The sequence below is a fragment of the Crocuta crocuta genome, unplaced genomic scaffold (assembly GCF_008692635.1).
Source record: "Crocuta crocuta isolate KB4526 unplaced genomic scaffold, BGI_CrCroc_1.0 scaffold3, whole genome shotgun sequence".
NCBI classification, from domain to species: Eukaryota; Metazoa; Chordata; class Mammalia; order Carnivora; family Hyaenidae; genus Crocuta; species Crocuta crocuta.
This window is the reverse complement of record NW_027529934.1, coordinates 10,219,640-10,234,218: the sequence shown is the minus strand read 5'-3', so window position 1 is coordinate 10,234,218 and position 14,579 is coordinate 10,219,640. Positions and strand designations below refer to the sequence as shown.

The window sequence follows — 14,579 nt, the reverse complement described above, 5'->3', positions numbered from 1 at the left end:
GCTGTCTCTCTCTCTCTCCTAGAAATAAATAAAAATATTTAAAAAAAAAGTTGATATTTCTCTTTATTTTGAAAGTTATGTAGATGCACTGAACATTAAAATGTTATGTTAAGGCTTTTCAGGTGACTTTAGTGCTTTTTTATAAGTTACATTGTACTATACATGATTGGAAGTACTAGCTAATAGAAACTACCAGTCAATAAGGCATAGATACATCTGCTTATAAATTCATGGATAAGATATTCAAAATTCTAATGGTTTGTATCTCATTATACTTGTTTCTTAGATTTTCCTTGACACTGATTGATTCTTTGGACACTCTTGTGGTAGGTTGGATTCTTCTTGAATTTACTTATTTTATAAATTTCATAATGTGCGCACTCAGATATGAATACAGTCATTACAGTAATGGTATGTAAGTCTGAAGTAGAAGTTTTCAGAATTTAAGGTGTTCTGATCTTTGCTTCTAAATATCTTTCACACTATTGAGTTGATTATTTCACATGAATGTCAAATGAAATCATGGAGATAATGAAATAATTTGTATATATGTCAGCTTATGTGATGACACTTTTAAACAGGAGGGTTGCTTCCCTTTATACAGAAAGATATATACAAATACCATTGATATACTTGTTCCAGAATGGCATACCACAGTGATACTGAAATTGTTAAATTAGAATTTTTATGTGTTATGTTCACTAGAAACAATTAATTTTTTCCTAGTGATTTTTAGTACTAAGTGATCACTTCTTGGCAATCCTTTTCAACCTCATGGGCTACAAAATCATTTTAATTAATTCTGGTTGGGAATGGTCTGTTATGGGCAGGGGAGAAGACTGAGTTCCAGGTGTCATGCTTTCTTAATACAGTGTCTAGAAAGATACTGGAAAGTTTTCTACTTTTAGACCATTTACAGTGTAAAAGTAAGCTTGTTTCGGGATTTTCCTTAGGACATAATTCACAACTTTGAGTTAATATCTCTAGTGCTGATTAAGATTTTAAAAAACAAAACAAAAATCTCTGGGGTGGCAGACATTTTTCAGAATGTCTTCCCAGTATTATTTCTACATTGTTCTTTCACTAGGCATTTTCTTTTTCCTCTCCTCTGCCTCTGCCTCCCCCCATCTTTCACTTCCCTTTCACCTCCCTCCTTCTATATCCTGGGAGGCACAAATTACCACCTTGGGAGAAATTAAGAGGTATTATTTATTTGTAACTGTAGCTGGGTTATGCTCTTTGCATATACCTTGATTGACATGGGGAGTGAAGAGCAGGAGCTGTGTGTTAGGAAAGAGCATGGGTGAACTCAAGTTTGGTTCTCATTCTGCCAGCTTTATCCTTCCCTGTGGCAAGTTCCCCATCCTCTCTCTATAAGCTCTTAGTTGATTTTCTTGAACATGGATCTCAGATATCGTATGCTTTAAAAAATTTAGTCAGAAATGAAGAAAGAAAGGTGGTTTCAGTGTGTGTAACTTTCCCGTATTTAAAAATCTGTTGGCTTCTACTTGAGTGGCCATTAAGTATTACCAAGGTGATATCTTTCAGTTTATGCCAATTATATACTCCGGCATTGGTTCTCAAAATATCCCAGCAGCAACAGTGGCATCACCTGACAATTTGTTAGAAATGCACAGTTCTAGCGCTTCAATCTTACATACTAAATCAAAGTCTGGGAGTGAGGCCCAGTAGTCTGTTTTTTTAACAAGCTCCCAGATGATTCTGATGTATGGTAAAGTTTGAGAAATATTGGATACTTATGCAGTGCTTTTTAAACTCCCACATACTGTAAACTCACCTGGGGACCTTGCTCATATGCAGATTCTGATCCAATAGACTGAATGTAGGGCCCAAGAATCTGTGTTTCTAATAAGCTGCCACTTGGTGGTGCTGCTATTGCTGGTTAGCAGACCATGCTCTCTATAAATTTGAGTTCTGGCTCCTCATGGCTGTTCTGATATATATGATCTTGGCCAAATTATTTAACTTCTCTGGGTTCCTGTTTTCACCTCAGAAGGGCCTAGACTAGGTATTTAAATTTCCTGTTAACTATAAGAGATTATTTCTTACTGAGCTTTGGTCAGATTCAGATAAGTAACTCCTATTTGTTGAAGCTATCCTCAAGAAGTGTTAAGAAGGAAGATTCATAAAGTCTTACAAACATTTAAAAATTATACTTTCTAAACTCTTTAAATTTTAGTATTTTCAAGTAGGAATAACCTAAGTGACTTATTACATGTCATCATAACTTCATGGCACTATTTTAAACATTTTCTTTTTAATTTAAACAGAAGAATTAAAGTAGTTTAGAGAGGTTTTTTTCCCTACATTTAAAAGGAGTGCTCTCTTATACATTTTATCAATACATGTATTAATATTTCTAATTTACTTTGCCTTTACTTTGTGATTATTTGTGATTGATTTATTTGTACATATGACAGTACATAAAACTATTTTTATTTTGGTCATACCATAATATGTTAAGTAGAATTTCTATTGTCCTAGTTTGATCTTTAAATTTAACTTGTTCTTAATTCTAGCCATCTAGTTTTTATTGATGTAATGAAGCCAAGAACTAAAACTTCAAGTTTATCTTTAAATTTTATATTACCATGAAATCTATAGAAAGAAAGATATCAAAACAAATTAATGATGATAGGGGAAAGGAAGAGACCTGAATTCATCCTTTATTATCAGATAGGAGCTTAAAAGTTCATCACCTAAGGGTGTCTGAGTGGCTCAGTTGGTTAAGCATCTGACTGTTGATTTAAGCTCAGGTCGTGATCCCTGGGTCTTGAGATCAAGCCCCTTGTTGGGGTCAGCCTGGAGCACAGAGCTTTCTTGGGATTCTCTCCCTCCCTCTCTCTCTGCTTATTCCCCGCTCATGTCCTCGACTCTCTCTCTCTTAAAATAAATAAAAATAAGCTTAAAAAAAAAAGCCCCACCTCATCAACCAGTAGAGCATTTGGAATGAATTTTCTAACTAATTATGGATCAAGAGAACGTTTCACTTTTATTCCCCTTTGAAACAAATAACACTGGTCCAATTCTTGGAAGTAATTCTCAGAAGATGGATTTAGGGAGAAGAATAAGATTAGCAAATGTTACTAAGAAGTATATGTGTGGGTGAGTGAAACAGTTGTGTTTTATTCTAAACGTTTAACTGACTGAACCACCCAGGCAGCTCTTGTTTTATTCTAAATGTGATAAAGGTATGCATCTGCACTTGTTGGCTGCAGAATTTACTTGGACTTTGAGATTGACAAGGAAAAACAGTTTAAAACCAGGCTTCATAGTATATTTGACTCAGGACTTACCTAAATTTTACTTTCATTCGAATTTTAGTCAGATATTCTTATGAAATGGCTTATACTTAAATTAGAATTTTTAGTGAAAGTATGAAATCAGGTGAAAAAGCACTAGAAAACTATATTATCGAATGAAAAGAATAACAAGTGAAAGAAAACTATTGTTAGTGGATCTAGGTAGGGTCTAAATACCATGTAATTGTACACCTGTTACCAAACAATCTATATAGGAAGCCAACAGCTAAGATCTGGCACACTGTTTTGACCAACTGCTCCCTCCTTGGGAATCCTGAGGGGGCTGGACAAATCAGAAACATTCCTGGCTTGGTTTGCCAACCCTAGTGCTGAACAAGCTCTGATAAACTCTGAGAAGTCAAAAACTTAAGAGAGAAAGGTTTGGAAGAGAGAGATTTATTTTGGGTCCTGACAGCTGGCGGAGGTGGCAAGTGCAAGCCTTAACAACTGACTTCTTGGCAGGCAAGATGGACACCTAGAATTTTATAAGGGGAGGTTGGGGAATGGGGGGGATCCATGCAGGAGAACAGGCAGAGAGCTTGTGACGATGGGCGGAGGGTCCATAGGTGTTCAACTCATGATCATGAGCAGGGAAAGGGGCATGTAGGGTGTGGTCTTCTAGGCATTCCATTGATATCAGGGCTTTTCTGATCTAGCAGTTGGAATGTTCTGGTCACTGCAAAATGTCTTGTCAATGACTCTATGTGATAAGAAATAAGCACAGTGGGTTGTAGTTAGAGCTTGAGTTAAGTGGTCTTGTCTATTTATGGTTTTAACTCTTGGCATCAGTAGTTGAGCAAGAGGGCTCACTGACACAGTTTTAATTTAGACTGAAAAATCACAGCAGCTATATAATGCAATGGCCACTTCATGGAGCTCATTGTAAGAATCCACAGAATTCTTTGGATTCTAGACCCTTGTGATAATAATTATTAAAACAATTAAGTCAGGCACTCTACTGAAAGTACTTTGTATATATTACCTCATTTGAGAAATCATTCCTATGAGAGTAAATATTTCTTCTTTTTATGGATGAAGGAACAGGCTCAGAGACAGAAGTCACTTGACTGAGATTATACAGGTAGTGAGTGAAAGAACCAGAATTCAGATCAAGGCTTGCTCTTGCTCACAGCATTCTGTTCCTCCCCAGTTAGGGCTTAGGGCATCCATGGGTGAGGATGGCAGGTAGTGTGTGGTTTAGAGTCAGTCAGTCATTCTCTGAAGGATGTGTGTATTCTCTGACAAGAAGAATGAGGTGGTTTGTGAGATTGAGCCCTGCGTGGGGCTCTGTGATGACTGTGGGGAGCCCGTTTGGGATTCTCTCTCCCTCTACCCCCTCCCTCTTGCTTGAACATGCATATGCGTGCGCTCTCTCTCTCGCTCGCTCTCTCTCTCTCTCAAAAAATAAGAGTAAGCAACCTTTAAAATGATGTTTGGTGAATAGTTGATGTTGTTTGGTAAAGGGTTTCTGAGTTGTTTTGACTTGGAAACCAAATCAGTGAGAGGAGTCGGCTCATCTCATGCAGCTATAGGTCATTGGTTATATATTAAGAAACCAGTTAACAGTTGAGATGATTGTTGTAAAGTCTTAATGATATTTTCATGTGTCTAAAAAAGTGTATAAAGATTCCTTATAATGTAGGCATTTAATTTTGGGGGTTTTAGATACCACATTTTTATCAGAGGCTTAAGAGAAACATTTTGTATGTGTCACTTTTTAGTCTTAAGGTATTAACTTGCTTTTAGTAGCCATTGTAACACTATTTCTCTTTTACTTGGTGAAAAAGAACTTTATTTCCATAACTTTCTTCTCCTAGGTATTGAATAAAACTAAAGAATTTGAAGATGCAGTCAGAAAAGTTTTAAGCGATGTTAATTTAGATAATGATGTAGTCGTATCAGTCTTTGAAACAAACATCAGAGTTCTTGGGTAAGTATGTAAGACACTAAAGCTATAATTTTAATAACATAAAAGCCTAGGGTATACTGTTTATTTCTTGAAGGTAATAAAGAAAGAAATTTCTTAAGTTTAAAAGATAAAAGTTGGGATATTCTGAAACACAGAGGCTGTGAGATGACCTTGCATTGTGTCAGGCACAGACAGCAGCAGACTTTGGAAATAGTTGTAGACTGAAATCAAAGGTTATCCTTGTATGTTGTTAAAAAAGGACTAGAGGTTGAACATTTGCATATCAGCTAATCTCAGGTTTTTTGCTAGTTTACATAGTTTGCTAACTTTAGCCAGTACCTCTTCAAGCCCAATGAAGTTAAATGTATAATAATTACCTCTCGACTAAACAGTTTGATATAGTCTTAGAAAATTTAAAAATATTGAATTATTGGATTTATTCAAGTTTCAGTGTTATTAAATGTTTACACATAATGGTTACTTTTATGTTATTGTAACACATTTCCTTTTGTTAGATACAGGGAGTCTTCAATTTAGGAAATATTTATGTAGCTTTTCACAATTTAAAAATCTATTACAGTTAATACAGCATGAGGAGGTTTTTTTTTAATGTTATACTGTAAGAGTTACAGATTTCATGATATAATTAAGTTAAATTTAAAATTTGTTAGAATCAAATGTCAAACTTGTTATGTGATTTCTAGAATTTTTTTTTTTAAAGGATAGTCTTTATTGAGAAATTTTAAGGTATTGGAGAATGCCAAACACTTTACAGCAGGTAGAACATCTGACATTTTTTTGAACTAGCTATGGTTTGCCATAAAATGAGTAGCCAGAGTTAGGTAAAAAAACAAAAAACAAAAAAAACAAGTTCTCCTTTGGTCTTTCCTTATGTGTGTTGAATTGTTGATAACAAGATATCACATCTTTTTAGATAGTAACTTTTAAGTATCTGTAAGATATGGATAATGTTTCATTTCTGTGATTGTAGGGGTCTTTTGGGCGGACACTCCCTGGCAATCATGCTGAAAGAAAAAGGCGAGTACATGCAGTGGTACAATGATGAACTTCTCCAAATGGCAAAGCAATTGGGTTACAAACTTTTACCAGCTTTCAATACTACCAGTGGCCTCCCTTATCCAAGAGTAAGTAATTCTGAAAAATATGGCAGTCTTTATGTTCTTCCTTTGCTGTCTTAAAAAAAAATGAATTTTTGTAATTGGAGCCATTATTCTTCATTTGCTTGAGGCTGGAGTAAAATGCTTCATTGCTATATAATACATTTATATTGACATTTCAATTAATTTGCGTTTGAGCAGCATGAGAATTTTGATTAGTTTAAGCCTTTTATGTGCCACTGCGTAACAGATTAGATTATGCTGCAGGAGAGAGAAACAGATGCCAGACTAGAATTTGGGTACAGAATTATGGGCCAAAAAATGCAGTTGCATCAACAGGCGTGGGTATTGACTCTCCAGAGGAGAGGATATAAAGAGAACCCAGGACAGAGGGGAATGAGTGGAGAGTGGAAAAGAGTGTTCAGAGACTTACTGGAAGAGAACCACACAGTAGCGATGGTTATGAAATCTTAGAGCTTTGAAAGGAGGTGTTTTAGAAACCAATAGAATTAGATACAAACAGAGCCCTAAAGGCTGTAATATGGGAGAATAAAGGGGAAAGATGGGTTCAAAATAGTTGAAAATATAGGACCATTCATTTTGAGGTTTCCGTGTTGGTAATTGAAGAAAGGTGGCAGCAGAGTCACTTGAGGGAGTTTTGTGTTTTTCCCCCCAAGAAAATTTTATATTTAAAGCAAAGGGAAAGAAGCCATTGAATATGGAAAGAACTCTCTCTGTCCTGATTTATTTATTTCTTTATTAACACTATTGCTCTCTCCCTCTTGTCCAAGTTAGATCCCTTAGCCATTACCAAACTTAACAATTTTTTTTCTTATTGCTGCAGTGCTAGTTGAAGCCAATATAATTTTGTTCCTATACTATTGTGAATACCTGTCGTACTCTTTTCTCCCTGGTTTATTCTTTACAGGCTTAAAAAATTAATCTTACAAAACGTAATTTTTATCAAACTACCCTCAGAAGTTTTACTGACTCCCTATTGTACAGAGTATCTTTTAACCTTCAGAATTCATTATGGTTCTTTCTGACGTTCTGTCAACCTCATACCGCAGTGTAATGAATGTTCCATTTCAGCCCAAAGAATCTATTAGTGTCCCCCCCCAAACACCCAAGGTATGTTTTTTGTTTTGTTTTGTTTTGACATTTCCATGCCTTGAGGCCTCCCATCTCTATTACCTGGAATAACTTTTCTCCCAGTACGGTCAAGGAAGACTAACTTTCACCATCAAGAAACCTCTGACCATGATCTAGAGCACTGCTTTTCAAACTGGAGGTCACAATAGGTTAATTTACCTATCAATTTAGTGGATTGTGATCAACACTTTTTTTTAAGTGAAAACAGACTGGAATTTTTAAATCTCTTATTTAAATTTTTAGCTTTTGATATTTTGAATGGCTATTCTGTGAACATCTTTATACAGATCATTTTACTTATTTCTTTCATAGGATAAATTACTAGAAGAAGAAATAGTCACAGAAATAGGGAATGTTTTTTTAAGGCTTCGGGTACTTACTGCCTAGTTGTTCTCCAGAAGTGTTTTATAAAAGTATATGTGTCATTGTACTGTTGCCAACAATGTGACTTATTCTTTTGCTAATTTAATGAGAAAAAATGGGAGTCTTGTTTTAATATGAATTTCTTTGCTTTCTAGGATGATTAAACTTATCTGTTGATTTTTAATTTTCTTAGCATATTAAAATTAAAAACAAAGTTATTTTGAATAAGCAAGATGTTTATTTAATTGGATTTACTTTTAGTAAATATTTTTAGTTTTTGTTATAAGTAGAGGTACTGAATTATGGGGAATCTAGCATTTCTTCACTTTTGCTGTAACAGGAGAAAACAGGCAAGGAATTAAAATATTAGTAGCTACTGGGAGGCCTGGGGGGCTTAGTTGGTTAAACATCCGACTTTAGCTCAGGTCATGATCTCATGGTCAGTGAGTTTAAAGCCCCAGTCAGGCTCTGTGCTCTTAGCACAGAGATCCTCTGTCTCCCTCTGTCTGCCCCTCCCCAACTCGCTCATGCGCACTCTCTCTCAAAAATAAATATTTTTTAAAAAGTAAAAAAATAAAATAGTAGCTACTTAAGAGTATTATAGTAAAATAAAAATGTGTTGTTTTCTTATACTCTGGAATATCAAAATTTTTGATATTGCTTTTTAAAAAGGACTACAGGCAGAAAATAAGCATCTTCCCATCCTTCCTTATTCACACTTGTTAAATACTTCTTTTGCTCATGAAAATGTGTGCAGTCGTATCTCTCTTAGATATGCATGCATAAATGATAGTGTGGCATTAATGGTTTTGACTCAAAAATTTGCTGGACAGAAATGCTATAATAGTTAATGGTCATGTATTCTGCCTGCATATAAACCCTAGAGGGAGTCCACACTATGTGATGCCGTTTCCTCCAACGTAATTAAAAGTACTTTGCCGGGTTTTCATTTAAGTCCTCATTTCTAAAGTCAAGTGGATGATTCTGTCCATAAAATATAGGGTTAGTAAGAATTCCATTATGACTCCGTACATATTTTAGGGGCTTAAGGGGTGTAGCAAATATATAATAAAGATAAATTTAATGTAGGTAATTTAAACTTCTACTTTTTAATTAAAAATGTATTTTTAAGAACTACTTTGTGACTGTCAGGAACACAGGATCAGGAGGAACCAGGTTCCAAATTCTTTTAATATGAAACCTTTATTATACTTTTATCCCTTTTTGTCTTAAGGCTTTCAAGTAAACGGCAGTAAGCTCCTTGTTTCTGACTTCCTGCATGACTACATGGATGCTACTGCCAGTGCCTCCTCTACGCCCATCTTTTAAGATCTAGTCAGGACTGGAGCTTATCTAACCAGCATCTAGAGCAAAAGTCAGCAAGAGGATTTCCATTAGCAAAAAACTCACTCAACATTTCTTTCTTGTCTTGTAGAAATAGAGTGCCCCCTAGAGGTTTTGCATTTGAAAGTTGTTGAATAACACTTCCTTCAGCATCCGATTGAAGTGATATGATACTATAGATAGATGTATTAAGAAATATTCCTTTTATATCATTTTGTAGAGATCATCTTGGGACAGTAAATAAAGACTATAATTCAGTGTACAAACACCTTAAGTATTTTTAATGTACAAAACTTCAGTGATTCAGACTATTTCCTTTTTTGTTGTTGTTAAAAGATACTAAAAGTGGGATACAAATGTTTTTCCTGTTGCCTTTGCTTTTTCATGACTATTTCTCTGGACTTTTCCCTTAGCTACCCCGAATTCGGTGATATTATATATCAGTAGTATTTCTTCTGATTTTTCTATCTTAACGTTTGTTGTCAGTTCCATTTGTTTGGCACTTATTTACGACTTTTCCATTATCAGTTACCATCTCCATTTATATGTCTGTCTTATTTGCTCTGTGTGGATTTTAAGCTCCCTGAGGACAAGGAGCTTTTCAGTTACTTTGTATCTCTTTTTTAATTAAAAAAATTTTTTTTTAATATTTATTTCTGAGGGGGAGAGAGAGAGAGACAGCGTGAGCAGAGGAGGGTCAGAGAGAGAGGGAGATACAGAATCTGAATCAGGTTCCAGGCTCTGAGCTGGCTGTCAGCACAGAGCCCGTCGCGGGGCTTGAAGCCACGAACAGTGAGATCATGACCTGAGTTGAAGTTGAAGCTTAACCGACTGAGCCACCCAGGCGCCCCCAATTACTTTGTATCTTAACATAATACCCACCACATAGTAGGTAACTATTGATCAGTTGATTGTAATAATTAATAGAACTAACCAGAAAATATTTTTACTGTTGACTCTTATTGCAAATATTTAGAAAAATTATCACACTTTACCTTAGTGTAATTAATATAAATTAATTTTAAAGTTTATTCTCAATTTTAATTCTGTAGGTAGAGATAATAGGTAACATGAAAATGACAAGGGATGTTTCCCATTCTCGTTCTTGGTTCAGAACTACCTAAAGTCGTTTATTCTTTCAGAATTAGAAATGGTAGAGGTAATTATGAATTTGAGTGGGGATAGAGAGATGCTGCTAGGCTAAGAGCACATGAAACATGAGGTAAATGCCTCAAGTGGCATTCTGGAAAGTGAGGTAAATGGCCAATGAGCAATCTACTGTGTCTCGCCTACCTTTCACTTTTGTTATATGTTTATTGGTGGTGAGTGAGTATTATCCCTGTATTCCTAGAGTGTTGACTGAATACTGTTAAGATAATAGGCATACTCAGCAATTGATTTCCTCAGAGAAGTTGAAATATAAAGTTATTTGAATTTCTCCTTATGAGTCTGAATAATAACTGATCTGGACACATCAGATATGTTACATCATTTATGTTACACTAAATCCTTGGCATATGCTTGCTCTTTTGTTATTTATTTGGACTGCGGAAGACTATAATCAGGATCTGGTCAGTTTGGTTTTGGTTCATCCAGTTTTATAACAGTATAATTTGGCTGTCTTTGAATTGTAAAAAAAACTCCTTGGAAAAAATTTTCTTCGTGTTATTTGATAGCCCGTGAACAAGGCTATACGTTGAATTTCAAAACTTTTAAAGCCTTTAAACAAAGTTTTAATCTCCTTCTAAATATGCACCATACCTAATCCGTTTTTTCACTGTGAAGGGCTAATCTAGTACTCGTTTTTTGCCAATTCTCAATTAAACTGAATTTCTCTTAGGGCTAGTCTGTTATCCTATTCTTTTTTCTTTTTCTAATCAATTCATTTATTTTTTTTTAACAAATAGTTTATTGTCAAGTTGGTTTCCATATAACACCCAGTGCTCACCCCACAAGTGCCCTCCTCCATGCCCATCTCCCCCCTCCCCCCCTTTCATAGTCTTATACTAACTAGTTCAAACTGTCCAGAGAATAAAATCATTATAGAAGGTATTTTCTCTATGCAATTCTTAAATGGGTGCTGAATTTTATTCTCATTGAAGTAGGAAATAAATGAAAACTTACCCCACAAATATTACATATGGTAGAATATACTTCACTAGATATTAAATTGGAAAGTCACAAAGATCATCAGATTAAATTTCAGTGTTTAGATATTTTATTAGTTATTTCTATGAGTTGATGAAAAATCCTGATTGAAAAATAATCTCTTATCCAAGAAGCCATTATATCTTGATAGTTGCTAATGATAATCTTCTGATTTTATTTAGATTAATTTAAAGTTTGGTATCAGAAAACCAGAAGCTCGGACAGGAACTGAGACCGATACCTGTACAGCTTGTGCAGGTACCTTGATCCTTGAGTTTGCTGCTTTAAGTCGATTCACAGGAGCAACAATATTTGAGGTTTGCTTTTCATAGTCTTTGCTTTCTTGGGTATTGGATGTAACTAACTTTATATCTTTTTTCCATTGATCAAGTATGAGGATTATCAGTTGGAGTATTGCTGTTAGTTTAGGGAACTTTTGTCTAGATACCATCACATGGTTTTTGTCAAAAAGCCCAGAAGTCATTGTGAGGTGGCTGTATATTAAATACAACTTTGCATTTTTTCAAACTATAAGTTTTTAGGTCTATTCTTAGAAGACTTTTAGCCATATTCTAGGAATTTGATATCACAAATGTCTTATGTGGAAAATTGTGTCTTTTTGTTTATTTGTTCTACTTCTAGATGGTCCATTGCATTTCTGAAAGCTTCACTGAAACAGTGAAATTTTTACCCTTGTCTTGATAGAGTCATATCTGTAAGTTTTTTACTCCAAGGTTAATGTTATTTCTTACCCAAAAGACTTCATATATCCTAAGTAAAAGTTGTGGACTAGCTATGTCTCACACTTTTAATTTTATCTGTATGTTTAAGCATGTCATTGTAGTGCAATAGTATCACAAAACACCATCTTTTTCACACATATGATTTAGGAAAATTTTTAAAAGTTCAGCAGGTGGCACACAGAAGCAGCAGAAATAGGGAATGTATACTAGCACTATAACTATACTTAAACACGTTAGGTCTAAGTAAAACAAGAGTGTGTATGTGTGTGTATGTGTGTATTTGGTTTAGTTTTTATTCTGTACTTTGCTGACTTATATTTTCCCTTCATTGAAAAATATAGTCATTTTTGTGTATACTGTCTTAATTCAAACTACAAACTCTGAGATACTGATGCATTTTTAGGTTGGGAAAGTGAGACCTAAAGAGGATAAGATGCACAGCTAATCGGTAAATGAGTGGAATTGGAATTAGAATCCATGCCTTCCTAAATACAAAGTCCATATTCTTTCCACTTGTCTATTTTGTATTTATGAGTAAATCTCTTGAAAATTATGATCTTTTCAACTTACGAATATACATTAATTTATTGTAAGAGAAGCAACCTGATGCAGTTGACAGAATCGGGTTGGCAGACAACAGTCAGGGCCAAATCCAGTCACTGCCAATTTTGGGGAATAAAGTTTTATTAAAACATAGTCATGCTTATTTGTTTATTTTTGTCTGTGACTCCATTTGTGCTACAGTGACAGAGTTGAGTAATTGTGACAGTGACTGTACGACCAATAATGGCTAAAGTATTTACTATCTGGCCCTTATCAGAAAGTTTGCTGGTGTAGATCTAATATATAAAGAGATATGAATTTTATATTTGTTGTCCTATAATTCAGTTTTGAACTTTGGATAAATCTTTAATTTCACTGGGCCTATTTTATTAGCTGTAAGATAGAAGCAGGGAAATATGATCTTTATGAAACTTCTGGTTCTGAAGTTCTAGCATTTAATTAAAGCCATAATCTCCTTCATTTAAAAAAAAATCACCATAAATAAGCTGAATCAAGAGTTAAGACTATTTTACACTCTTCTTAAATCTATAGTGTAGCAAATTGGTTTTCTTTTGTAGAAGTACGTCTCCAAAGCTAAATAGATTCATGCTCTGAAATTAAATTTGTTTTTTATTTTATTTTTTTGAAATTAACTCTCTGTAATGTCTTTTGCTTTTATCTTTTATAACATTTTTCATCCAAAGCCAAGAATTTGATCAGAAATTATTTTAATTTAGTGTCTAATGGATTAAAGTTTTAAAAACGGTATCATAAGATTATAAATTTGGTATTGTCAAATGAATACTAATTTATTTAGTCTTCAATAATAAAGATTCATGCTATTTAAAAAAGTGGGCTCTTGAAATACCTGTGTTTCAAAGATGACATGCCAACTTTGATATTCTCTTCTAATTCTGTAAATAAGAGTACCTGAGGAGATTTTCACTTTGTATTTAAACGATAGAAATTATTTTAACAAGTACATTTAATTATGGCAGTAATTTATATAATTTAATAATATGTGTGTGAATGTGAACCTGCACTACAAGAGTAGATGAATGTAATGGTCTCAAAGTGAGATCACTGCCACTGAATAGCATTTTTAGACTTATTCTTTTTAACAGATTTGATTGGCTGAGAAAAAGCCAAGATTTTACCTGCAAAGAAGTTTAATATATGTTATAGATGGTTATCTTAGAGATTTTACTTAATTCTTAAAATATGCTGTGAGTCTTTGATTTTTGTTTCTTTGTCCCCTGTTTGCCAGAGACCTACAGTTCTTCAGATATGCTTTGCTTTTTTTAAATTATAGGAATACGCAAGAAAAGCTCTTGATTTTCTCTGGGAAAAAAGACAGCGAAGTAGTAATTTAGTGGGTGTGACTATAAATATTCATACTGGAGATTGGGTAAGAAAAGGTATGTAAGTTGGACTTCTTAAATCAAGCCTTCATATCCTCAGAATGGTTGGGAAACAAAGGATTTTCATTTGTTAAAATAGTCTTTGGGACAGTATAAAGCATAGTTTTTCACCAGATTTCTGGAATTTTAACTGATTTAACTTGATTTTCTTCTTTGGTGCCTAATAATAGCACACTTATTCTAGATGGGCTTACTGTTTTGTTTCATACCTTTTTGGGTGTAGCATTGTAGATATAGTGTATAGATGAAACACTAGAGCTATTCCTTTGAGAATTAGAGGATCTGAATACCTCAGCCATCTCACATTAAGTGGAAATCTTTATTTAATTTTATTACTAGCCCTTATTAAAATGAATTGGAATCATGAGACAAATGTTATTTGAACAAACCGGATAGAGTGGTATATAAAGAATGTGATTTTATCTTTATAGGACACCCCTATAAAGCATAGATGAATGGAAATATACTAGAATATTTCTACTTATTATCTTTTTAGTATTATATAAGATTTTTCC

At 34.2% G+C, this 14,579-nt stretch overlaps 1 protein-coding gene across 2 annotated transcripts in view; it reads left to right on the top strand.

The window, feature by feature from the left end:
- Window positions 1-14,579, top strand: part of EDEM3 (ER degradation enhancing alpha-mannosidase like protein 3) — a 66,749-nt gene that overhangs the window by 20,520 nt on the left and 31,650 nt on the right. For both annotated transcript variants that reach the window (XM_077763263.1, XM_077763262.1), the window contains exons 4-8: window positions 287-326; window positions 5,141-5,253; window positions 6,224-6,377; window positions 11,540-11,674; window positions 13,956-14,061. In XM_077763263.1, the coding sequence (XP_077619389.1) occupies window positions 287-326; window positions 5,141-5,253; window positions 6,224-6,377; window positions 11,540-11,674; window positions 13,956-14,061 (548 nt within the window). The remainder of the gene's footprint in view (window positions 1-286; window positions 327-5,140; window positions 5,254-6,223; window positions 6,378-11,539; window positions 11,675-13,955; window positions 14,062-14,579) is intronic.